The 25,734-nt window shown below is 35.5% G+C and overlaps 7 protein-coding genes across 12 annotated transcripts in view; 4 read left to right on the plus strand and 3 right to left on the minus strand.

Annotated features, from left to right (window-relative positions):
- Nucleotides 1–781, minus strand: part of LOC129578346 (3'-5' ssDNA/RNA exonuclease TatD) — a gene marked incomplete in the record, with an annotated part of 3,521 nt that extends 2,740 nt beyond the window's left edge. Inside the window, 2 exon segments of the mRNA XM_055466753.1 lie at nucleotides 365–567; nucleotides 641–781. Of these exon segments, the coding sequence (XP_055322728.1) occupies nucleotides 365–506 (142 nt within the window).
- A 46-nt stretch (nucleotides 782–827) lies between these two features.
- Nucleotides 828–2,446, plus strand: LOC129578343 (GTPase Era, mitochondrial-like). The gene has a single exon (XM_055466746.1). It carries the CDS (start codon nucleotides 1,204–1,206, stop codon nucleotides 2,383–2,385), a length of 1,182 nt encoding a protein of 393 aa, XP_055322721.1. The 5' UTR covers nucleotides 828–1,203; the 3' UTR covers nucleotides 2,386–2,446.
- Nucleotides 2,447–2,759: 313 nt separating this feature from the next.
- LOC129578344 (ethanolamine kinase) lies at nucleotides 2,760–8,292 on the minus strand. Of its 3 annotated transcripts, XM_055466750.1 has the most exons (8): nucleotides 7,941–8,292; nucleotides 6,405–7,852; nucleotides 5,400–5,574; nucleotides 4,088–4,530; nucleotides 3,780–4,006; nucleotides 3,460–3,688; nucleotides 3,184–3,306; nucleotides 2,760–2,976 (listed from the first exon to the last, which is right to left on the minus strand). In XM_055466750.1, the coding sequence occupies exons 3-7, from the start codon at nucleotides 5,571–5,573 to the stop codon at nucleotides 3,246–3,248; spliced, it is 1,134 nt and encodes a 377-aa protein (XP_055322725.1). In that variant the 5' UTR covers nucleotide 5,574; nucleotides 6,405–7,852; nucleotides 7,941–8,292; the 3' UTR covers nucleotides 2,760–2,976; nucleotides 3,184–3,245. The 3 variants fall into 3 exon arrangements, with proteins under 3 accessions (XP_055322725.1, XP_055322726.1, XP_055322722.1); XM_055466751.1 differs by lacking the exons at nucleotides 6,405–7,852; nucleotides 7,941–8,292 and adding an exon at nucleotides 5,659–6,376; XM_055466747.1 differs by having other exon boundaries at nucleotides 2,760–3,306; nucleotides 5,400–7,852.
- LOC129577750 (protein starmaker-like) lies at nucleotides 6,965–7,952 on the minus strand. Its single transcript, XM_055465259.1, has 2 exons — nucleotides 7,941–7,952; nucleotides 6,965–7,852 (listed from the first exon to the last, which is right to left on the minus strand). Exons 1-2 carry the CDS (start codon nucleotides 7,950–7,952, stop codon nucleotides 6,965–6,967), a joined length of 900 nt encoding a protein of 299 aa, XP_055321234.1.
- Nucleotides 8,293–9,173: 881 nt separating the features above from the next.
- On the plus strand, nucleotides 9,174–10,005 carry LOC129578347 (selenoprotein F). The gene is made up of 3 exons (XM_055466754.1): nucleotides 9,174–9,354; nucleotides 9,438–9,550; nucleotides 9,616–10,005. The coding sequence occupies exons 1-3, from the start codon at nucleotides 9,298–9,300 to the stop codon at nucleotides 9,941–9,943; spliced, it is 498 nt and encodes a 165-aa protein (XP_055322729.1). The 5' UTR covers nucleotides 9,174–9,297; the 3' UTR covers nucleotides 9,944–10,005.
- A 312-nt stretch (nucleotides 10,006–10,317) lies between these two features.
- LOC129578345 (regucalcin-like) lies at nucleotides 10,318–12,341 on the plus strand. The gene is made up of 4 exons (XM_055466752.1): nucleotides 10,318–10,507; nucleotides 10,589–11,177; nucleotides 11,272–11,407; nucleotides 11,852–12,341. The coding sequence occupies exons 1-4, from the start codon at nucleotides 10,451–10,453 to the stop codon at nucleotides 12,087–12,089; spliced, it is 1,020 nt and encodes a 339-aa protein (XP_055322727.1). The 5' UTR covers nucleotides 10,318–10,450; the 3' UTR covers nucleotides 12,090–12,341.
- A 3,152-nt stretch (nucleotides 12,342–15,493) lies between these two features.
- LOC129578342 (aldehyde dehydrogenase X, mitochondrial-like) lies at nucleotides 15,494–24,642 on the plus strand. Of its 4 annotated transcripts, XM_055466743.1 has the most exons (16): nucleotides 15,494–16,117; nucleotides 19,347–20,091; nucleotides 20,282–20,460; nucleotides 20,948–21,007; nucleotides 21,282–21,386; nucleotides 21,734–21,834; nucleotides 21,916–22,118; nucleotides 22,198–22,248; nucleotides 22,366–22,419; nucleotides 22,493–22,723; nucleotides 22,853–22,949; nucleotides 23,302–23,417; nucleotides 23,552–23,724; nucleotides 23,840–24,014; nucleotides 24,096–24,115; nucleotides 24,201–24,642. In XM_055466743.1, exons 4-16 carry the CDS (start codon nucleotides 20,972–20,974, stop codon nucleotides 24,306–24,308), a joined length of 1,470 nt encoding a protein of 489 aa, XP_055322718.1. In that variant the 5' UTR covers nucleotides 15,494–16,117; nucleotides 19,347–20,091; nucleotides 20,282–20,460; nucleotides 20,948–20,971; the 3' UTR covers nucleotides 24,309–24,642. The 4 variants fall into 4 exon arrangements, with proteins under 4 accessions (XP_055322718.1, XP_055322720.1, XP_055322719.1 ...); XM_055466744.1 differs by lacking the exon at nucleotides 15,494–16,117 and having other exon boundaries at nucleotides 19,201–20,091; XM_055466745.1 differs by lacking the exons at nucleotides 19,347–20,091; nucleotides 20,282–20,460 and having other exon boundaries at nucleotides 15,987–16,117.
- The last annotated feature ends 1,092 nt before the right edge of the window (nucleotides 24,643–25,734 follow it).

Here is a 25,734-nt window from a genome sequence, read left to right on the forward strand (position 1 = left end):
CAACCAAATTCGTCGTCAGCTTCATAAATTCGTTCTCGATAACAAATGAGCCAGACGAATTTGTTTGTCTGATTCATATACTTAGATATTTAATAAAATATGTCTATTTTTAGCCAACTGATGAATCTCTGCAAACATTCAAAAATGATCGTATCGTCGTAGATCGGAGCTCGACCATCATCAATCAAATGAAATTCGTGTGTGAGTTGTCACTGATGACATCAAACCTTTTACTTCATTTCAATATTCGTTATCAAAACGGTTTCGATTGATAATTGTCTCTTAATCAAAGTCGGACACATTCAATTCTCTCTTTGTCAAAATAACGAAACAAAAATTTCCACTGAATATAAATGCAACTGACCTGAATCTTGTGCTCTTTGTACAACTGCGTCAAGATCACGGCTATATTTTTTATTTGTTAAATTTGCACCAACATCAATTAAAATCAAATTCTCATAACAATGTTTCATATTATCCACAACGCTTTCTTCGTTAGTTGCCATTGCTGCTACTGCTGCTGCTGCTGCTACTGTGTTGTCTTGATCTTTTGTGTTTTGTTAATTTCTATTCGAAATTTCGTTCAAATTAATGAATGCCCAACTGTATCGCACACAAAAAATGAATAAATAATATTTACAATGGATGAAGAGAGTGTGATTTAATGCGAATTACTATGCAGAATCAAACCAAAATGGTATCAATATGTATCGGATCGTTTGAGTGAACCTTTCGTTTATTATTTTCAATAATCACTCTACATATTTGACATTCGAACGTGACGTCTCGGTCGTTTCTATACACAACCGCACCTATATCCATCTCGCTCGCACGACAACAATATTCGAATCGAATCTAGAGCAACACCAATTGCCAAGCTTGGAAAAAGTGAAATTTGCACTAGAAAACTCAATTAAATTTGTGATTTTAATTATTTTCTCTTTGTTTTCATCGGTGCTATTGGATATTGGGATTGTTTGGAAATAACTCTTGCATTTATCACATGTTTTACTCACATACTTTGCGTTTGACTCGTTTTGACAGTTCAACATGTGAAATTTAGCGAAACGTCAAACCGACAATTTGTGTGCCATGCTGATATAATACTGTCACTGCGGAGATGTGGTTTGCGTGAAAATACATGTTCATTTTTCGAAAAAGTTGTGAAATTCAAAAGGAAATAATGTACAATTAGTGATTTAGATGAATAAGCAGAGAAAAATGGAAGGTTTACTAATATTGAATAAACGTTCGCTGAAGGTGCTGAGCAGCCAATTCAACCAGTGTACAATATTCATTCGAAGGTTATATTCGGTGGAAAAACAAAGTGTTTTTAACAAGAACAGCAATGACGCTGCAAAAGAGAAAACCATCAAAGTGGCAATCATTGGAGCACCAAATGCCGGCAAAAGTTCATTCATCAATACAATCACCAACCATCGGATATGCCCAACATCGCGAAAAGTCCACACAACATTGACCCGATCGGCCAACATTTATAACAAAGCAAACACACAAATGATCCTCTTCGATACGCCCGGCTTGACCACCGTCAACGAAAACAAAAAATATAAATTGAATGATGAGTATATACGGGCATGTAACAGTTCCATCGAAAATGCCGATTTAATCGCTGTCATTCATGATGTTTCCAATTCGTATACGAGAAATGTATTGCATCCAACCATTTTGGAAGCGCTTGTCACCAACAAAACCGTGCCAAGCATTCTAATTATGAACAAAATTGATATGATACGAGCGAAACGCATTCTACTCGATTTGGTACGAATTCTGACAGAGGGAACATTGACGTGCAAACAACGCGAATATTTACCGTGGAAAGGACGCGAAGAGAAGTTTTTAGCCGATATGAAGCGACCGGTCAAATACAAGAACGTCAAATCAGCTGGTTGGGCATATTTCTCCGAAGTGTTTATGGTGTCCGCTCTCAGCGGTGATGGAGTTAAACGGGTTGCCAACTATATTTCCGAACAGTCACGTGAAAAACCATGGGAATATCCAGAGTACCAATTCACCGATCAACGAGCTGAAGATCTTATTATCAACAATGTTCGAGCCGCTTTATTGGATTTCCTACCACAAGAGATCCCATACCATCTGCAATGCGAAATGGAATTATTTGAAGTTGAGAAAAACCGTATTAATGCTTATGTTAATATACATGCGAAGAATGAACGCATCGAAAAAGTGATTAGCGGCTTTGATATCAAACGTCTCAAACAAATTTCGGAAGTAGTTGCATCGAACATTATTGAACTGTATAATTCGAATGTGTCGATAGTTTTGAATGTTGTGCCAAAACATAAATCATTCAAGAAACCCACTTTCGATACAAAGCCACGGCAGAACAAACCCCTGCAATGATTTATGTAGAATAATAATTTGTTTTCCTGGAAATTCAAATAAACATTGGGAAAATATCAAACGTTTTGGTCTTATTTTGACGATTTTCAATTCCTCTAGTAAATTTCCATTGTTTTTTTCTATTAAATTTATTTACAGCGATAAATTTTACCACAAATGATTCAATTCAACTCGAATTTTTCGCATTCATTTAATTTCATTTTTCTCAGTACAAGGAATATTTTTTTTCTAGACTTTTTAAAATTGTAATTTAAAAAAATATACAATTTGTAGATTTATTTATTTCATTCTCGAAAAAGTATATCAGTTTGGATGATATTTTTGATAAAAATGGAGTGAAAATGATTCCGAGAAGAAAAAAAACGCTAAAATACTCTTAGTTTAAAACACTTTATATTCAAAAATTTTCATTTTAGCCAAAAAATAACATTATTGCAATTTATTTTACATGCCGACTATTGCTAGTGTGAATGGAAAGGTAAGCGTTTGGGCCAACTCATTGAATGGACCTTTTAAACTTCTAATGACTTTTTTCATTGGCACCTGAGCTCTTAGCCCGTGATTTGTATTATTTTGGGAAAACAATAAGTAAAATGAACCCGTGAGCATAAAAACGACTTATTAAACAATCGCCGAACAAAACGATACAAGAAAAAACTACCAAACAAAACACACGTTAAAAACATAACACAGCAGGACGGTACCGTTCAAAACGAAACTCCGCTGTGCTACACATTACCGCTGTGGTACGTTTTGTTCGGCGATTATTTAATAAGTCGTTTTTATGCTCACGGGTTCAAATCTGCTGCCATTCCAGCTAGTCCACAATGTGTTGACGTAAATAGAAAATACGGACGAAATCATAAGGACAAAAATGCATCTCGTTTTGCTAAATACTCATTATATCTTAGGCTGGCGAATCTGAAAGCAAAAACCAAATTAAATTCAATTATTCTTCATGGAAAAAAGACAAAATGATGGTGTATGATAACATATTCAACATCTTGAGTCAAACACTTTGAGTTTAATAACAATAGAAAAAGCTGTCCATAGTCAAAATGGGATGAAACTTACTCTAAGAAATCGTAGTCAATTTCTGAGTGTTCAGCTTGTATATGGCCCCAAATCAACCAGAAAAAGTGTGCAACCAAAGCGAATTTGTTGACATCGGCGTACAGTTGATGGACATACTCGTCGGTGACAACGCTTGAATCGTGCTTATGGTAGTGTGTCAGATACTCACGAAGCCAATCCAATTGGTACTCTTTTGGCGGGTAAAGAGTGTAGTCAATATCGGTCATACCTTTGGAAAATCATCAGAAAATGAGACGTTTATTTGTCAAAAGAATTGCATGATTCAAATTGAACTGGGTGAGATACAAAACAGTGCATACCGGCAAATTCGGTGAAATGATTACCAATCTCAAATGCTTGAAAATTGTAATCCGCATACTCATAGTCGATGAATGTGACTATTTCGGCCGATGTATCGTACAAAATGTTCCCTAGCAACAAATCATTATGAGCAAATACAACTGGGCTCTTAATTTTACTTACGACCGCATACAATCGATTGAATTCGGCTCGAATTTCATGAATGGGTGGCAGCAGCTCTTCTCGTCTGTGAGATAAAAGACAACAAACAATTCATCAAAGGCATACGATTATTTATTTATTATGATACAATATATCAATGGTATACCTTTGTTGTGTGACTGGATTGGAATATTTGGTGGGAATTAGGTCGAAAAATTTATTGATCTTCTTCCAAAGCACCGGTTCATTCAGCGGTACGCAATCGATATCCCTGTGCATTTCGGCCATTCGCTGTGCAATTTTCCGCCATATTTGCTCATCATAAACATCGGATTTGCTCAACGGTTTTCCATCGGTATATTCATAGGCCAGACCATTGTTGAATGTTGCCAGTAATTTTGGTGCAAAACCATATCTATGTAATGACTTAAAATTTTCTACCTCCTTCTGCCGATCAATTAATACTTCCGTATTTTTGCCGTAAATACGGATTAAAATCACTTCATAGCGATTTAAGTTATCCTCACCTCCGAGCGGAATTTCGTCGTTATTATTGTGCTTTGGGATGCAACAGCCAATAAGTTTGTTTGTTGTGCCGTTTGTAAAAATCTGTAGCGAGAGAAGAATGATTCAGTTGAAATGTAGCAAAGTTCAATCATACAAAATCGTAGACCATAACGAAAAAACTTGTGAAGGTTCTTCCGTAGCGTTAATTTATTTTATTTATTCTAGGTGAACTGAATGAGCAGAATGAAAGAAAAAACGGTTTGACAAAAATGTAAATCCATGCGTTGGAACGAGGCGAAAAAAAAATCGTGCGAAAAAAGTTTCAACTTCTTTCAGATAATATTTTCACTTAGTTAGACTGATGTTTTTTTTCTATCTTTGCGTGCATTTTACTTTGCCTTTTTTGTAGGTACTTATAAAAATATGTATCAATTCTAATTCGTTTAATTTACCTTTGTACTGAAGTAAAAAATTATCAAATCACATCGATAGTAAGCTAAATATTTTATTAGGTCTACCAACTCTTGTTGTAGTGGAAAATAAAACGCGAAGATAACAAACACGAACAAAAGCAGCAGTCATTCAAATAAAATTAATAAGCCTTCAATTCCAGACTAACACGAAATAAGAATTCACAAGCGAATAAAATATGAATCGCTATGATAATATAACACACTCAAATACACTTTTAGCTGTACATACAAAACACGTGATAGAAGAAAAAAAATGATGAAGCAAAACTGAATAAAAAACAGATGGGATAAAAAACAATGACATATTTTGGAGCGAAAAAAGTGCAAGCGATTCACTATCATCTTAAAACAAAAAAAAATTATATTAAATGTACAAATTCTAATATCGTGAATTGAATCGAGTGGATCAATTCATAACAAAACGGTAAATACACCAAAAACTAGATTGTTGTATGAACGAAACGAATAACAAAGAATGGACACATACTTGGATCGTACCTTGAATTGAACATTGTTTATTGGCCAAAATGGTTTAATTTGTTTTAACACTTTCAATGCACCGTCGGAAATGTCATTGATATCGATAGTAACTGCAACGCAAATCGGATCATTTTGACCATTTTCAAGATGATTTGAAATTGATCCGGTTATATGATTTTGATCAGAACACATTCTATATTGGAATTTACACACGAATACAATTTTCAGTAATCAATGAATTTGGTATTTTATTCTTTTTATTGCTTTGAGTACACACAATTTTTGGAGGCAGGTATACGTTTATGTGTTCAATGCACCCAATGCAATGCAACAATATTAATCAATTTGCGACGAATCTCGTGTCAAGATTAAACATGAAGCAACAAAAACCGTAGAACATGGAGCGAAATCAGCGATTATGGAATGTTTTTTTCTTCTCGCTTCACTGATAACAAAGTGAAGTAAATAGCGTAAAAAATGATAAATCTGATCTGTTCGAACTGACGAATCGAAGTGAATTAAAGTCGTTTCGTTTCAATGTTAACTCATAGTCATGTTCGATGCCGTAGTGTTTTTTCTTCTTCTGTTATTACAACTCTAAGGAGGAGACAAGTGTGGTTTTTGTTTAGTTGTTTATTTCTATGTGTTGTTTACTTGTCTAATATTAGCTGTTGTCCGTGTGGACTAAGTGTGTTTTTTTTATTCTCTCTCTCTTCTCTTCGGTTGCTGTTAATTCAATGGGAATCCGCAGCTGTGTATTGCTCAAATGAGTGGTGTTTTGCATATTGTCGTTTTTGTTTTTGTCATTATTCATACGCTTTTTGCATGTATTCAAGAGCGACCGCAATTTTCTGTGGTCGCGTGCGACACAACTCAATTTGGTAGTTTATTGCCATTTAAAGCATGAGAATTAAGATCTATAGCAGATGTATTGGATATGTTTGTGTGTTTTTGTTGTTTGGGTTTCAAAAATAAATCACAAGAAACATTGCAACAATAATAAAATGCACTCTTTCAATTCACCTCTTAAATGACTCGAAATTGAAACTCGTGTACACGGCCTAAGTTGATGCCTTATACCGGATGACCAATAATGACTGATAATTCATACGAAAATTCTTTTGAAGGATAACCAGACAAAACCATTGCCAGATTTAAAACTGCAGAGAAAACAGAACCTATGATTATTTAAAACAAATATGAAATTGGAATTTCTCGTTTTCATTTGAGTTGCTGTCAGGCAAAACGTTGACAGCTGGAATACGATATGTGACAGTAGGGCGAACACATACACGTGCACACAGCTTTGACTGTCATGTATACGATATGGCAGGAGACCGAGCCCTAATTTCAAGTGTATTGCAACTATTCTCTCACTGCACTCAATCACACCATATGAAAAAAAAGGCACACGATTCTGTTGCAAATGTGACCGATTTTATTCCATCATATGTATGTATAGCTCGATCGAAATAACAATTTTATCACTAAAAACTACTGTATATTAGCATTTGAGAGGATTTGTTTTCTCTGAATAGTATTCCGTTGCCGTTGTGATTTAATGCTTTCCCTTTGAATTAGATTCACCACAAAGGTATTTTCCTTGCGTCTTTTGAATCCGGCTTCGGCTCCGTTGTTTCACGCTTAGGCCTTTTATCTTTGTCTTCAGCTGCTGCACGAGATACGCGCTTATGATCATCATTGTCGTCGTCATCGTTGTCGAAATGCTTTTTTGGATCATCTCTTCCCGTATCACGTTTGGTTTTTGACTCGGGTGTTTTCTTTTTTTCATCCGCTGAGCGAACTTTCCGTTGAGTTTTGCTATCGTTTTTGTCAATATGATTGGTTCCATCGTCTTCATTGGTGTCTCGTTTGGGTTTGTGGTCAGGAGTTTTGTCTTTTTGTTCGGCGGAGCGAGATAGACGTTTATGGTCATCATCGTCATCGTCGATGTGCTTTTTTGGATCGTCTCCACCAGTGTCCCGTTTGTGATTTGGAGCTGATTTTGGTGGCTGTGGAATTGGTTTACTTGAGTCGGGTGTGTCTAGTGCTTCACGTTTTGGTTTTTTATCTTTTATTATATCACGAGCAACACGATGTGGATTTGTCTTGGGCGGCTCCTTTTGATTTGTAGTATCTCGACTTTCACGCTCTGGTTTCGGAGGTGATTTCTCTTTTGAAACATCACGAACTTTCCTATCGCTTTTGCTAGGCTCGTCGATTTTTAGATCGGGATCTGTGTCAGTATCGACGTCACGTTTCGGTTTTTTCGAATTCTCATCATCTGTTGCTTCGGATTTCACAGCCAAAGCATGTGCTGCGCCAGCAAGACTGTTGCGTTTGCTAAATTTGTGGTCATCAGTTCCATCCGAGCTAAAGTCCGTCAAATCTTTTGAATCATCCTTTGGTGGATTTGAATTATCGTCCAGCGGAATTGATACCGCATACACAATTAATGTCGCAATGAAAAGCTAAAAATGAATTCAATTAAAATCCCAGTAATATTTCAAAATTGAATTCTACCCAGAAAAAATCAGAAAATTATTCAAATTTGCTTACCAACTTCAACATTTTTACACACAAAATAAAAGTCTTTCAAAGAAGTAATCACGGAATGGTAAGTCTTTGAACTGATTACAAAAGTAGCAGCATCGGTTTATATATTTCCGAATTTGCGTTCTTCTTGCCGAAAAAAAAATGCCAAGAATAGAGAAGGTGGGAATGGGAGATTGTTATCCTTTTTAGATACAAATTTGCACCTTCAAAACCACATGATAATTGAAATGATAATCAAGCAAATATCAAAAACAAAAAAAAACACTTTGGATGTATGTAAACACGCAAAAACACGACGTCATTTTGATCAATATTCAAATTTTTCCTTTACTCCTCACCCGTTCACACCGTTTTGTAAATGATATCAACAAAATGGAAAGTGACAACATCAGGCAAAAGAATGTTTTCATTATGGAAAAAATAAGAAAACTTTTTTTGCAGGTGTGATCGTCGAATCGTCGGGAGTTTGGTTTGGGAAAGGGATATAAATGATATTAGCATTTTGAAAGTTTCCAAAAACAATGAAAAATATAGAATGCTTTCTTCAACTCGTTCAATTACACGACATTCTTCATTCCATTCTAGCGTTTGCTCTTCATCTTCCTAATTGTGTTTAAATACAACAATTATTTAGCGACGCGCCAGTGTGGGAATGTTGAGTCAATATAAACAATAAAATCCAAAGTGACTCAACATCTGTTTATTTACATTAACGATACAAACTGAAGAAGAAAAAAAAATGAAGCCGGTTCCATTCTGTGATGAGCGCCAAAAATCTTCCGACTTTCGAGCGCCCATCAATATTGTTTATTTGGAATATAACGCCAATTAGATTTAATACGCTAATTAATTTCAAAGTCATGTGACAAATTCTTTTGTTTTCCAGTCATTATGCTTCGATAGTGTGCTGTGGTTTGCCCACCTGAATTATTAATTTTATTATTTTTTATCACAACATGAGTCATTTTCCAATTCACAATCTAACATTCAAAACAGATATATTCCAATTTGCTACCTATTAGCAAACTTACGAGTTCGACGAAAGTCGAAGAGTTTTTTTTTTCTAATTTTTTCTCCAATTTTTTAGCTTTCAAATCTAAATAGAAAGAATTTTTTTTAGAAACGATAGAGAAGTTCGTTTGAATTTTCATAATTGATTCTCTTTATTATTCAATAAAACCTATAAAATACATGATCTCAAACCGAATCCGTTGCTAGTGATGACATCTTTCGGTAAAATGTGGCAACTAATCACAGTAATGCTGTGATTGTCATGTCATGTATTTGATTGTCGTGTCAATAGTAGTAGAAATAGTTAGCAAATAAGAAACGAACAACAAAATCTCTGCCGAGAAAAAAAATGGAAGAACAAATGAAAATATTATTATTTATCTGTGTTGGAGCTATACTCGTAGCCGTAAGTAATAATCAATCAATCAAAATTAATTCAAAAATGCATAAGTTATAAAACGTTTGTTTGCTTCACTGTTCATTGATTAGACAACAAATGCCGATTTCAGTACACAAGATTGTCGTGAATTGGGTTTCATCAAGCCACATTTGATGTGTTCGTCTTGTGATAAATTGGAAACATTTGGATTAAGTGAATTGAAGTAAGTGTGTTGCTCCTAATGTTCTTTTCATCTCTTATTAATATGTTGGTTGTTCCACCATTCAGAGAGCATTGCCATGAATGTTGTGAGAAAGATGATGTGTCATCGGTATCAAAGCGGTTCCCAAAAGCAATTTTAGAAGTGTGCACGTGCAAATTCGGTGCATATCCACAAATTCAAGCCTTCATCAAAAGTGATCGACCAGCTAAATTCCCAAATTTGGTCATCAAATATATGCGCGGCGCCGATCCAATTGTCAAACTGCTTGACGACCACGATAATGTCGTTGAAACTCTGTCAATCACCAAATGGAATACCGACACGGTCGAAGAATTCTTTGAAACACATCTCGACAAAGACGATAAAGATTATTTACGAACAAATCGCATTTAGGAACAAATCATGTACATTTTAAAGATTTTCAACAATAAAGTAATGTAAAATTTAATTAAAAATCATCGGATTTATGATTCAGCATGAGAAATTCGATTTTTTGTGTAAATTAAGCTTGTAAACGGTGATGCTATATGACTTAAAGCCTGTTAAGAAATGTACTATTTTTAATACTGAAAATGAAATCGACGTTGAGTTGATATAAACAGCACGGACTTATTGATATCACACATTGTAAATAAAATGTTACTGTCTGAACTAAATCTGAAATGAAATGTATGTAGATTGCCCCATTCGCACCTTGTTTATAACAACTGTGATGCGATTTTAAAATCATAAATTTATTACTACGCGGCAAATATGCTCTGTACAGAGGCACGTGCCGTATTGGATTTCCCAACATCACTGTTTTCAATCTTATTTTGCAAAGAAAAGTATATACGCCACTCTCAGTCGTCAATTGTTCATTAAGAATATTCATCTAGAAGTCGAGGAGTCGATAAATCGATGTTTCAGCTCTTCTTGAAAATGTTCACAATTTGTGTGATTCTCAGCTGTTTTGTTGTAAGTACACTCAATAGAATCAACATTTTTCAAAGACCATTTTATCATTTTCTCTTATATTTTTTTCTTCTAAAATTGTAGATTTGCCATTGTGATGGGTACGAATTGACTCTCATCTCAGACGAACAATGGCCGCAACCGTATTATATGCACTATGATGCTGCAACACACAGCCTCTATTTCACCGATTATGCCGCTCGTCAAATTCTTCGATTTGATTTCCATAAAAAACGAACCTACAGAGCAACCATAGAAGATAATATAATCACATCATTCATCATTCCAGTGCAAGGTGAAAAAAACAAATTCGCGATTTGCTATAATTTTACTGTGGCCATAATTGAATGGAACGGAAAGGAGAAGATAGCGAAATTTGATCAAGATGAATTTACTGTGCAACCGGCACAAAACAATCCAGTAACTGGTTGGGACTATGGTAAAATGTCTCCGAATTATGAATTTTATGGTGGATCATTCCGTGTGAATATGTGCTCAAAATCACCGGGTACACGTAATGCAGCATTTTATCACTATACCAGGCCAATTTATAAACACCTCCGAGTTTCTGGTGCATTCGATTGGGATGTGAAAAATAAATATTTATACCTATGTGATACTTGCGGTCGTGTCATTCGACAGTTTAAATGGGATCCGAAAACCGGAAATATTTGTAAATATCGATTTGAATTTATTTTTCTCTATTTTTATTTGAATTTGAAAGCAGTTTTTCTTAACGAAAATTCATTTATTGCATGTTGTTTTAGATGATGAACGCATTGTGTATACACTTGAAAATCCAGAGAGTGATTTGGTGATGCCGCACGGCATGACAATCGATCGAGACGGGTGTTTGTATATAGCTTACTATTCGGGCGGAAAAGTTGTAAAAGTAGATCCAAGGTAGAAAGATTTTCAAAGAATTGAACAGAAAAATCAAAGCGTGTTATGAGCTGATGTCAGCAGCACTAACTGATGTCAGTTGCTGAGCTCAGCTGTTGACGAGTATGCGTTGCATTGTTTTAACGCATTTGCAGTACAAAAATCATATTACTCTCTGTGCCGGTATTCTAACACCATTCCGAACAATTTGTTCGGAATTATTCCGAGCGATCAATTGTATTTTGGAAGGTGGAAACCAAACGTTCAATCAATGAAAAAGAGACAAATCCATATATAACGTTTGGATACCACATTCCAAAATACAATTGATCGCTCGTAATAATTCCGAACAAATTGTTCGGAATGGTGTTAGAATACCGGCACTGGTTTCCAAGTCAAATTTGCATAACACGCTCTTAGAAAAATCGATGACATTTGTAATGCAAATCAATTCTATAATTTCAGAACATCGAAAAAGGTGAAAGAATTTTATTTACCCGTTAAGGGTGTATCATTGATTACATTTGGTGGACCCCATTGGGATACATTATTTGTGGCCACACAACGGGTTCCATTCGAACTGTCTACGGGTAAACTTTACCTGGATAATTCAGAAGGAAGCGGATCAATTTATGCGATTAAAAATATCAAAGCAAAAGGTTATCCATCACGAAAATATCGTTCAATTATTCGAAATGATTGAATTTAATTTTTTTATATTCAAGCAAACAGACGATTAGTATATATGCATAAGTTTGAAAAAATATTCATTGATGAAAAAAACAAAATACCATACAAATGGATGCGTTTGAAATTATTTTCACTTTGAAACTTTATTACATGAAACATGTTTTCTTTTAATTTAAACATTTAATTGAAGAGAATAGTAATCGAATAAAATCTAGTGTAAATTTGCAATAAACGTTAATTGAGTGGATATGATAAAAGACCAAAATTAACGAATAGTTTCTTTTGAATGGTTGAACCATTTGTAAATGCATGTTCTATGTCTCCCAGCAATTTGAAATCATTCGAATCATAGGCACCGTAATAAAATGGTAGTTCGAATGTTTGATAGATTTTTGGCTTGCTCTCATCCAATTTATATTCCACGCATCGAACGGCTCCGCTCACTTGTCCACTTGGATGTTGTTTGTCTTTGGTTGATAAAAGTATTCAAATTCGTCACATTTAATAATTGGGTGATTCATCGTATAGCATTTTGTCGTATGTCTAAAGTAATAATCGCCCCATCTCTCAACTGAGCGTGAATCCGACTTTTGTAAACATTGGCGGAACTCATTTTCACATTCACAGTGCCGTATATTTTTTTCAATCAGAGTGCTATTGAGTTCGCGTCTTTTTTGTTCGCCACATTGAAAATTTGACTTACAACACGTCTCCAGTATATCTGTGGTATTCTCATCATAAATAATAAACTGCGATGCGAAGTCGATAACGTGACGGGTTGATGTAGGTGCGTAAATTTTTGGACAAAATTGAATATTATATTCTGAAAGAGATCCCAAAAATAGTATTAAAAAGTGGAATACACACATAGGTTGGAATGTGGGTTGGTTGGAATGCTTACTTTTAAAAACATTGTTGTAAATCACTGCAAAGCTGTTGCTTTGCTTCTCAAAGTCAGAACCAAACTCATTTTTTGATGGTGCAGACTGCACACACGAATTGGTGATGCTTAACAATGCAAAACACACCAATGACACTTTATTCATGGTCAATTTTTATGTGTTCAACTCTAGTATTGACTGTTCGAAATATGTTTTATATTTTCATATAACGAAAAACAGATGAAATTTTGATTTGCAATCGGTCGATTTGACTGTTTATGCTTTGAGAGCTGAGTTAAAACTAACCTCAACCAATTTGCTGCAGTGCACAAGGAAGGAAACTTATTTTGGGTAGGTAGATGGTTTAGTCAAAAGTCCATGTTGTTTTAGGTGATGAGGAAACAAACAGGAAAGCATTTTGCATGAAATATATTTTTTATTGAAAAAGGCAAGATATTTTACTGTCATTATTTTTTGTTTGAGTTCTGTGCTTTGTTTTGACATCATAAAATAATTGCTGAAAATTGTCCGAATACTCAGAAAATGTCAACAATGTACAAAGGAAAAAAAGAGTGCAAATGAATGAAGAGTGCAAATACTGACAAGTTCAAAGCGGTAAAAGAATGTGAAACAAAATGGAATCGTAGCACTTAATGAGGTGCAATAAAAATTTAACAAAATATCAACACTATTTAAAATGACTAATAATAAGGTGTGCCATCAAGTTTCAAATGAAAAGAAGGTGTTTTTTACATAACAATTGAGACAGGTAATTTTTTTTCTCTCTAAATTTCATGGTTTGCATTTCTTTGGTGATCAAAGTAAATTAACTTTTCAAAATAGACAAAAACATTTTTCTTCCCGTGAGGTCATTTCAAAATCATTACAAGAATTCAACAGAGTATTTACGTCTTTCCGAATGTTAGCACATCTATTATTTCGTTATAGTCCTTCATTTTCAAAATGGATACCCGTTTCGCTATCGGGATGTGTCTAATTGTTCCCTATGTGTTGTGGATGATTGATCAAATCTAAAAAAAAACTCAACGAACATTGCAGCACAAAACAATTGTTTCTTGTCAAATGTTTTCCTCAGTATTTTCATTTAAAACGTATGGATGATTTAGAGTCTAGCTCTTGCCATGTTCATGCCAAACCATCGTCGGGAGCCGTTGCAACATCAAAGGCAGTATTTAAAACTGCGTCGTTTTTTTTTCTTTTAGAATAGCGTCTCGTAAGGCATCGTTAATCCGAAATGTGGGAAGATTTGATGCATGAACTTGTTCATAGTCAAATTTTAATAACACTCATTTACATAAAATAAATTATTTTCTGATTGAATTAATTTATTTCTAGTGATCATTTTTGGGATAGCATTTTCGGCAGAGATATCAATTTTGATCAGAACATGATAGCCAAAGCTATTCCAATTCAGAACAAACTCCAAATTGATAATAAATGATAATCAATAAAATGATTAAGAAAATTAAAGAAATAAAATAAAAAACTAAAAGGATAATTTTTAATGAAAAATACCCATGAACGAGTGAATGTTCAGTCATCATTCGATAACTGATTTTATTTTAAATTCGGTTATCGTTGATCAAAAATCAAATTCAAACATTTTCTTGTTTATGAAATCGTTTGAGGAAGATGAAAAAGCTTCTACATAGATGGCATATTTGATTGTAACTGTGAGTTACTGGTTGACTTTAAGCTACTTTAAAGCTTATGAGAATTAGAACGAAAGAGGTCTCCTTATGCACGGCTCTGATGCCCACGTAGAATTTGTGACTGGTTTTTATGTATATATACAAAATACAACAGTCATTTGGATTCTACGTCGCAGCAGTGGTAGCTGCTTCGTATATCTGATTAATTATTGACAAACTGATATCGATACCATACTCATTATGGACATAACGTTATGCATTTTAATTAATTCTAATTATCATGCGAGGGTACGGTTGAGATGCAGATTTTTTTTTATTAAAGAAAAAGTTGCAGTTCATTTACATCGTTATTTATATTCAATCGATAATTCTGTGCATATTTGAGAGACACTCTTATTTTCAATAACACTTATTTTCCCTTTACTGATGCCAAATTACTGTTGTACGTCAATGAAATACATTATGAAAGCCATGACTTGTGTTGTTTGGTTTTATTATTTAATAGATCAAAAAGTATTGAAATTGAATTATTTACAGCCAGAATGTTATTATCTATGAATTATCCGTGCCGCTAATCGTCAAGATAAGGATACCCAGTTACCCAACCAAATCATGTACTCGTCTCGAGTGTTAGCGTCTATCAATCTTAAAAATGTGATTAGCCGTTATTATTCCCATAATATTTTCGATTTTTATCACAGTTCCAAATATTAAAAAGAAATAACCATTTTCAATATTCTTAACCCAGCTTGGGAATATCGTCATTGTTTCTTATCTGTATTTATAATTTAATAGATTAAAAAGTATTGAAAGTAAATTATTTACAATCACAATGTAATCATCTACAGATTATCCGTGTCGCTAATCATCAAAATTCAGGAACCCGACCAAGTCATGTACTCGGTCTGAAAGTTAACGCCTATCAAGTATCAAAATGTGATTTGTCATTATTACTTTCATAATATGCTTGGTTTTCATCTAATCACATTTCCCAATACTATAAAAAACAATTTCAATATTCCAAACCTGTTTTTGAAAAAAAAAAATGGTATCAGACATTAAGACTGCTTCAACAGTAGCAAAAGCAAAATAATATTGCCGTACGACATAGAGCTGTGGGACGAAAATGCAAATTAAACGAGAGTAATAATGTTGAGCGATTCATTTTGTTGTTGTTGCGATGTTGCCGTAAACAGTGACGCAAAAAGGTGTGCATACATTGTCACGCAATTTTTTTGGGCTTTTTCACGTGTAAATTGATTCATTTTTGTTAAAATGCTTGTGAAAATAACTAAATCAATTCAAAAGGTTCGAAACCTGAATACAGATTGCTTTTTAGTTATGTCACGATCGAGAAAACCTTTCGAAAAAATAGCACGTATTTCAATAGTTGAACTGATAGCATCTGTCCTGGAGTGGCGAACAGAAAAAAAGTGCTAGAGAAAAAGTATTCCGAAACAATTCCAAATGATTCAGTAGATTTTTCGGTAAGTTTTACACATATATAATGGCATTTTTCGAGCATTTTAAAATAGCAGCTCTGATTGTTGTCCTCACAACTGGGGCTGGGTAAGCATTTTTTATCATTCTGTTTGGCTAGTGGACGGCGCATTTTTTGGGTGACAATCTGTCTTGATAAAGGAAGATTGAGAAATCTCGACATCAAGTGTTGTTCACAATATTTGTCCATCCAAAATATACGCACTCGAGTGCCTCGATAGGCTTATATCAGTCGCTTATCAGGTAGTGTTGCATTAAAATGAAAAACAAAATTGTATATCACTTTTGTAGATACGACAATAGCTAACTATTTGAAACGACAACGAATATGTTTGACGTTCTTGTTTACTACAAAATAAACATGAGAAAAAAGACAACAACGGCTTTTCGAGAATGTCCTCTATGTATTAAGCAGCTTTGCGATTATCAAGTGTACAAGTGCACTTGCTGATAGCTTATTCGTACAAATACATTTTAATTCGGGAAAATATACTCATCAGGCCTGAGCTAACAACCAAACATTTTGACGTATAATTGAATGTTTTGCTATTTTTATGCAAAAAGAATAGGCTGACGTTTGATAACGGACTATGTAATCCACTTTGTGAATTATTGTGCATTAGCCGATTCGTTCCGCATTATTTTTTTGCACATATCGCCAAACTATTGAATAGAAAACACGAGAAGAAACAATGAACGAATGGTGGGAGCGATGGATGATATGCAAAAATGGATTTTACAGTTGTATGCATCTATATCGAAAATAAGTTAAATTTATTGTTACCCTTGACCTGCAAAATTGTCATGATATTCCAGTTTCATGGTGTATATATTTTCGGTGACAACGATCCGGTACGCAATTCATGCGAAAATCATACCATTTTCGATATTCTAACAATATTCCCCACATCCACTTACTCCCTCTTTCTCTTTCTCTCTCCCTCTCTCTCTCTCTCTTTTCTCCCGGTCTTCTACACTTTTGCTCTTTCGAGCAGCTCAATCAATTCAATTTGTATATTTTACGCTACAATTTACGACTACGTAATACATATCATGAGTAAAAATTGACGAACAACGAAAACAGATCAAACAATCATGATTTAAATGATATCGTGGTTGATGCTCTATGAATACTACTGTGTCCAAAAAGTAAGGTGACATTGCATTTATTTTGAAAATTCTTTATTTATTCTTCCAAATCAATTTCATCGCCTTCAAAGTAATCCCCTCCCGATACAATGCACTTATGCCAACGGATTTTCCAATCTTCGAAACAGTTGAAAAAGTCGACTTCAGGGATGGCCCTCAGCTCCGTCTTCGCTGCGGCTTCAATCTGCTCTATCGTCTCAAAACGGTGTCCCCGGAGCGGTCTTTTGAGCTTGTTGAACAGCCAGAAGTCGCACGGTGCCAAATCAGGTGAATACGGTGGTTGTGGAACGATATGAGTCGAGTTTTTGGCGAAATGTTCACGAAGAATGATCGCATTGTGAGACGATGCATTATAATGGTGCAAAAACCAAGAGTTGTCTTTCCACAATTCCGGCCTCTTTTGGCGGATAGCGTTACGCAAACGACGCATAACACTCAAATAATATTCCTTGTTGACTGTTTGACCCGGGGGAAGGAACTCATAATGCACAACACCCCGATAATCGAAGAAAACAGTCAACATGACCTTGATTTTTGAGCGACTTTGGCGCGGTTTTTTTGGTCTCGGCTCACCTTTGGCACGATATTCGCTCGATTGGTCGGTTGTTTCCGGGTCGTAAGCATAGATCCAAGTCTCGTCTCTAGTGATCATGCATTTCGTCTTGTCAATGTAGTCAGAAAGCATTGTTTCACACACGTCAACTCGACACCTTTTTTCCAAAAAATTCAATGATTTCGGTACCAGTCGAGATTTGACGCGTTTGAGGCCCAAAACATCCTTCAAAATGGTATTGACTGAGCCTTTCGATATGCCAATATCATCAGCAAGGTCTCTAATCGTTAATCGACGGTTTTCCAACACCAAATCTTTAATTTTTTGGACGTGAGCTTCGTCGGTTGAGGTTGATGGTCGCCCAGCACGCTCTTCGTCTTCGACACATTCACGGCCTGCTTGGAACTCACTATACCACTTGTAAACATTTTTTTTCGACATAGCCTCATCACCAAAGGCTTTCTGCACCATCCTCAACGAATCCGCAGCAGAAAATTGATTCCGCAAACAAAATTTAATGCAAATTCTTTGATCAACAAATTTCGACATCGCAAAAAACGAGAAATTCACTTTTAGCAGTCCACAAAACGAAGCGTATCTCAAACACTAATGAATATTTTGACGTGTAATTTGGCAGGGATGTCAAAGATAGTCCTACCAACCTAAAAATAAAAGGATTTTTTCAAATTCCCCAGCGCGCTAAATTTTAAATGCAATGTCACCTTACTTTTTGGACACAGTAGTATTTAATGTTATTCGGCAATTCTCCTTTCATGCAGAAAAATTTCCGCGGGTTAGAGTGACTCATGAATAAAATCGACTGTATAGAGATTAGAGCGGAGCAGAGCATGAAGAGAGAGAGAGAGAGAGAGAGAGCAATAGAAAACTCTCATTCTCTTGCTCTCGTTCTTAAACGATAAAGACGACCAGTACACATTATACAGAATCCAATTGATTGATTGTTTGTATACTCTAATTGCTGTTCCATCTATTTCGGTTTCTTTTACTTGGTACTATCCTCGTCTAATACCATTGATTTTACATGTAACATAAAAACAAGAAACGACAGAAGTGACCTCTCGTAGCGGCACAGTTGAAACTAATAAAACAAACACAATTGAACATGTCATTTTCATGTTCAGTGTTGGTTCTGTTGTTTGCCGTACAGCCGGAGAGAGATTTCGACAGCTTAGTGGCATTGAATGACATTCAACAACCATGCTTGGTACAAATCTCTCTGTCTGTCTCTTTGTCTCGACCAATAAATTTTCAAATGCTTGCATGCATCTAGATAAATCACATCAACGTCACTGCCACTTCATCGTCTAAGCTAAATATAAAATTCGGCCGTTTTTACTCGACAGATACACACGAAGAATGAGAAAATGCTTAATCTTAGGTGACATTCAAGTACGAGTGGAACAAAATGAAATACTTTAGATCTATGCATTACCAGTTCATTACAATTTTAAAGCTGATCATACCGATAACGAGCGTCTCATTGTATTTTTCAGAAAAAATGCCCAATATACATTGAATTAACTTCCATTTTTTGGAATTAATTTCACGGCGTAAAAATCACGCTTTACGTGCACATCTGTTTAGAGGTCAAGTTCTGGTTTAAGCTGAGATGGGCACAATTCAATCCATACAATTTTTCTATGTGAAAAATTAAAATCTTCAAATTGTATGGCGGAATCTGCCTTGAATAGAACTTTTATGGTTATTGACCGTTGGCCATCTCTGCATAAATAGCCCGCTTCACATCTGAACGATTTTGATCGTAATCCGTAATAGACCATAACTTTGCACCACTAAGACACGCAATTGAAGGAGCAGCTCTTTAAATACCTCGAAACAGTAATGAGTAAATTGAAGAAGAATCATGTTCTGGAACGAAGTCAGAAAATAATTGACAGCCTCAGAAAAATGCCGGCACTTCACGAGAATATTTTCGACTCAAAAATATCTGGTGTTTGTTTTGTTTCATTTTGTATTTGTGCATGGGAATTGAATAGAATCAACAAACGAGAATTTAAAAGCAATTGATTATGCTACGATAAATCACAGTCACAACAGTTCATTTTAGAATCAAACGCATTAACGGCAGCTGCAAATTATGGCACTAAAAATGAGGTAAATATCATGAGTGTAAATATTGCCTGGAAGGTAGAAACTTGGAATGCAAATCGCTTGAATGTGGCAACAAGTGAGTACGACATAACACACTTCGGTCTGCTACAACTTGTTCCAAATGACGTAAGTAAATAGTTGATTAAATGTGATTACGATCAAAAGCGGGCTTTGTCAACCATTCAGCCATGCACATTTTCAATCATTGGTTTGTTGCTCATTTCGTGTTCTTTCTGACAAGTGTCAAAAATGAAGTTTCGTTCTGAGCGTGGCATGCGGTGCAAATTTGCACACATTCACAGTCAATACATTTCAGAGTGTGATCGCTATCGCACACAATACGAGCACAAGATATCTTTATCAAGCCGCCGACTAGCATTTGTTTTGTATTTACTCTGAATGAGTAGGCACATATCGTTTCTATTTAAACAATCCGCACACGGAGTGTGTTTTAGTTTGTGTTTCAACAGCACCGGTTCCAGTTAAAACATTTGGGTGAGGAAAAAATGTGTTTTTATATATCAACAAATCACTGAAGCTGCCGGCTACAAAAAGGGAAAAAATCAATAGCAACAGCAGCAGCAGCAGAATTAGCAGCAACAACAACTTTAGGCTTAGTCAAATCGTTCGCTAGACAGTGGGATAAATATACACAGAAAAAAAGGAATGAATCTGCATGTTTTTGCTGCTCGTATTTTTTCTGCTGCTGGTGTTGTTTTATTTGATTCGTTTTTATAATTTACGCATTCAAAATTATGACATTCCATTTTTTCGATTACTGATAAGACTCGACCGAACATAATGTGCAGAAACAAGCGATGACTAAAAATAGAATTTGCAAAACGTTGTGAAAAAAAAAGACAAACTGTTAAGCGAGCATTTTGTGTGATTGATTGAACTGAATGTGATTTTATCCCCAGTAAAACAGCTGTTGAATTGGAACGTTTACTGAAAATTGTGTGTATTTGTTGTTTCATTTTAGAAAGAAAGAAAGAATTAAGCAAAAATGGCCAATCCAAACGTTGAAGTTAAATACACTAAGGTAATAAATTTGTTCTGGACATTATCATGGATTTTGTGTATGTGTGTATCAGTAGGGATATTTTGAATAATACCGAACCGGAATTTTAATAAGCTGAATGTGTTTTTCGTGTAAAACATTTAAAGTAGCCTCGTGCTGTTCGTTTTCCTTTCGTTTCAAACATACCGATTGTATACACAAAACATACCAAAAATTGTTTATCCAATCGAAAATGCCATGGAATAGAATGTGATTCTAACCATTGTGTTGTTTGTTTTTACTTTCATTCATGTAGCTATTCATCAATAATAAATTTGTGGATGCTGTGTCGGGCAAGACGTTCCCAAGCATTAATCCAGCAACGGGTAAAGTGATCGCTCAAGTTGCCGAAGGTGATAAGGTAATTAGCATCGTTCAATGTGTGTGTGTGTGTGTGTGTGTGTGTGTGTATGAGACAGACAGAGAGCAAGAGAGAGTGCTAGAAAATTGTTTTAAAAATTTTCCACTCAAATAAATGGTGAGGCACGGCCAACGCAAATCAAGATGTCAAAGGAATACACGTATCTTTTGCGGCTTGAGTCGCAATGAGTCAAAGTGATTTTGTGATTGAATGAAATGAGTTTTCGGCTCTTTGGAGATGATGATTTTATTTGATTTGATTCATTTTTATTTTGTTCGGTTTGTTTGTCTGAGCATGTGCTTATTTCCTTTCATCGTTTCCCACTGTCTCTTCATCTCTGTATTTAGGCTGATATTGATTTTGCTGTTGCGGCGGCCAAAGAAGCCTTTAAAAGAGGTTCAGAGTATCGTAAATTGGATGCGTCTGCCAGAGGAAAACTTTTATGGAAGTAAGTTTGATAATCTGTCTGTCACTAAAAATTGTGTTAAAATAATTCGTTTATTCGTCAATGTCCTTTCGCTGCCGATAGATTGGCCGATTTGTTCGAGCGTGATATCAACATCCTAGCCAATTTGGAAGCATTAGATAATGGCAAACCATTCCAAAAAGCTATCTTTGATGTGTATGGTTGTGTTGCAACATTCCGATACTTCGCCGGCTGGTGTGACAAAGCCTGCGGCAAAACAGTCCCAGTGGATGGCGGCAATTTTGCATACACACGCAAAGAACCAGGTTTTTATAAAAATATATTAATTATGATTTATTTATTAATTAACTTAAGCATTAGTTCAATGGATTTAATTTTTTACAGTCGGAATTGTGGGACAAATTATCCCATGGAATTATCCGTTGCTTATGCTAGGTACGTATATTTTCTTGATTGCTCATGCTTTGTAAGACATTCGACTCATGAATAAGTCATCAAAAATAAAATTCCAAGTGAAATTAAATTTAATGTTTTGCAATCATATCCTTATAGCTTGGAAATGGGCACCGGTTTTGGCAACAGGCTGCGTCAGTGTTTTAAAACCAGGTTTGTATTGATGGAGTTGTTGTTAAAGCATTGAAAATGTCATTGCTTAAATTATGGTACATTATCCGTACAGCCGAACAAACCCCATTGTCTGCATTACACGCTTGCAATCTTGCGGTTGAGGCTGGAATCCCCGCAGGTGTATTGAATGTGGTTAATGGTTATGGACCGACTGCTGGCGGTGCGATTACCTCTCATCCAGAAATCACCAAGGTTGCATTTACCGGTTCGACTGAAGTGGGTCGCATCATTGCCAAAGCAGCCGCTGACTCCAATTTGAAGAAAGTTTCCTTGGAATTGGGTGGTACGTAAACGAACGTAAGAGTGAGAGAGAAAAAGAGACAGTGTCGAGACAAACAAATCATTTCATTTGATTTGATTTGATTTATTTCTGAACGGAATTTCATTTATGTTTGCTATGTTTGCCCGTTAGGTAAGAGTCCGCTGGTCGTCATGGATGACGTGGAAATTTCAGAAGCAGCGAAAATCGCACACGAAGCATGCTTTGAAAATCATGGTCAATGCTGTTGGTATGTGAAATTAAATACTCTTTCTTCTTGTTCTTTTTGCCGACATTCGCGCACAGTTCACATGTTTTTTTCTTCTGACTCGACACTTTGACGTTCGAAAAGCCACTTTTCCGCTTAATTTTGACGCGCGACAAACCTTTTACACTCAGAATCAAAGGAAAGAATCAGCCGAAAAGCTGGCGCACACACACAAAATCTCTTCGTTCTTCTGCGAGAACGACGAATAAAATCAAATTTCGACATGGACAAAATAATTAATTAAGAAGGCAATCTGCCGACTTCCCACACACGTACGCATCTAACTCATATTGTTAATGTTTTTGGTTCATTTTCTTCTACTCCTTCTAAACAGCGCTGGTACACGTACATTCGTGCACGAGAAAATTTTCGATGCTTTCGTTGCCGAATCAACGCGATTGGCACGCGAACGCAAAGTTGGAAGTCCGTTCGATGCATCGGTACAACAAGGTTTGTTTGTTACAGAGTTTTTCTCCCATTTTGCACAGTCATTAATGAGAAAATCGCCGAGCATACATTCACCTATATCTCTTTCCCTTCCGAAATTGACGCATTAAAAACACATTGTCATAATATCATTCTAGGTCCACAAGTTGACGATGAAAGCTTTACCAAAGTTTTAAGTTATATCGAAAGCGGCAAGAAAGAAGGTGCTAAATTGCAGGTCGGTGGAAACCGTATCGGAAATTGTGGATACTTCATCGAACCTACGGTTTTCTCAGACGTCACAGATAACATGTTCATTGCCAAAGAAGAGGTATGAGAAAGTCCATTTTTAACCCATGTCATTAAATAAATATGCCTTTTGGGGGTAAATAACATCCGATTAATTCAATTTGTATACGTTTTTCATTTCATTTACTATTCAATAGATTTTCGGTCCGGTGCAATCCATTTTGAAATTCAAAACATTGGATGAGGCTATCGAACGTGCCAACGCCACGACATACGGACTTGCTGCCGGTATTTTAACACACAATTTGGAAAATGCGTTGATCTTTTCGAATGCCGTCGAAGCTGGTTCCGTGTGGGTGAACTGTTTCTTAGGTATTTTAACACACAATCTTTAAAATTGCGTTGATCTAACATGAACATGGTTTTTTTTTTCTTTCTTGCCGGTCTCTTCAGCCATTACGCCTCAAACACCGGTTCGTATTCATTATTTTCGCTTTCAATTTCGGTCGTTCCGTTTTCGTGTTTATTTTTTCCTTCAATTTTGCACAACATTTTCAGTTCGGAGGTTACAAACAATCCGGTTTGGGACGTGAGTGTGGCGAAGAGGGCATGGAACTTTATCAAGAAACGAAAACTGTCTCTATTAAGTTACCAATCAACCACTAAACAACATTTATAACGTACACATGTTTGATGCTATGCTCACAAGCAGATTATATGTATTCCATATAATGAGTGACTGAGCATTTACACAACATATAACTCCATTTTATATCTTATATGCATATATTTCAATGTTCTTAGCGCTTCCGTATAACTTTTCGGGTTTTCTTAAATATAATCCGGTAAGATTACGATTGTAATCGATGTGTAAATGCACGGCACAAGGGGAAAATTGAATATTGTAACGCAAGCATGAACGCATGCTTAACGCAAGTGTACTATCTATGTAACGTATACATGTAAATAAACAGTCTTACGACCGTTGTCATATCAACAACACCTATTGTTCTACTTATCAATATAATTGGCCGACGTAAAATTGTGCACTAAACAAAAGTTTGGCAAAAACAAAAACAAAATATGACTTGATATAATCAAGTGACATGTCAAAAAATATGTTGCATCATTCAAAGTGTTTATGATCCAATAAAAGCAATTTAATTATAAAAAAAGAAACAAAGAAAAAAAAATGTCGAATAAAATGCGTTTTTTTTATTACTTAATGCTGGGTGCTCATTTTTCGAGGTGATCATGCTGTTCCTCGTTATTTCACTCTCGTCTTCTGTCTGATTTCAACATCTGGCACAAAAATGAAGTAATATTATAAGGTGCAACAACAAAATTAAATATGGTTCAGGTGTCAATTGAATATTTCATTTGGATGGAGACGTTTGAGTCGTGCAATTTTCAATTTCAAAAGGTTTGCGAAACACGACCGTCCTTTTTCATTCATGAATCCTTTCGACAGGAACTTGATAGGAATTTTTTTTTCTCTCTTCTCTTGCTTGTTCTCATTTCTTCTTTCAAGCTGTTAATAGCCGAAAATTGTCGACGTGGATACAAGTGAATTGAAAAACAAATACAAATTGAATGTTCGGATTAAGTATAGCGTATGCATGAGAGAAAAAAAGTAGCTAACGACAAGAGTCTGACGTTACAATGGAAAATTGTCATCGGCAAAGGTGCTAAATTGCTGATTTGATCACAGTTTTAGAGCTGTTGTTCAAGCAATATAGCCGGTCAAATTGTTTTCTGTATTTGTTTAACATGTATCGCAAAAATTCTATACGAAATCGAGATTAAAACTTCATATGAACTTACTTCAAAGTTCGGTTGTGTTCGAATCTGTGCTCAAGTCATGTAAAAGTGACTATAATCGGAAGAAATGGGATAAGAATAGGGATTCAAGTTCGTTAAGACTTTTAGAATGTGTGTCTTTGTGTGTCATTTTGTGTATGGTACTCATTCGCATTTATTTTTGACAGTTCTCACTTCTAATATATACGTATTACTCGCACATACACATTACGCGTTTGAACTATAGAGGCAATGGCTTTTGTGCACTGTACGGCGTTTAGCCTCAATGAAG

The sequence above is a fragment of the Sitodiplosis mosellana genome, unplaced genomic scaffold, assembly GCF_009176505.1.
Source record: "Sitodiplosis mosellana isolate CC-2019 unplaced genomic scaffold, AAFC_SMos_1.0 Smas_scaffold_6226, whole genome shotgun sequence".
Classification (NCBI taxonomy): domain Eukaryota; kingdom Metazoa; phylum Arthropoda; class Insecta; order Diptera; family Cecidomyiidae; genus Sitodiplosis; species Sitodiplosis mosellana.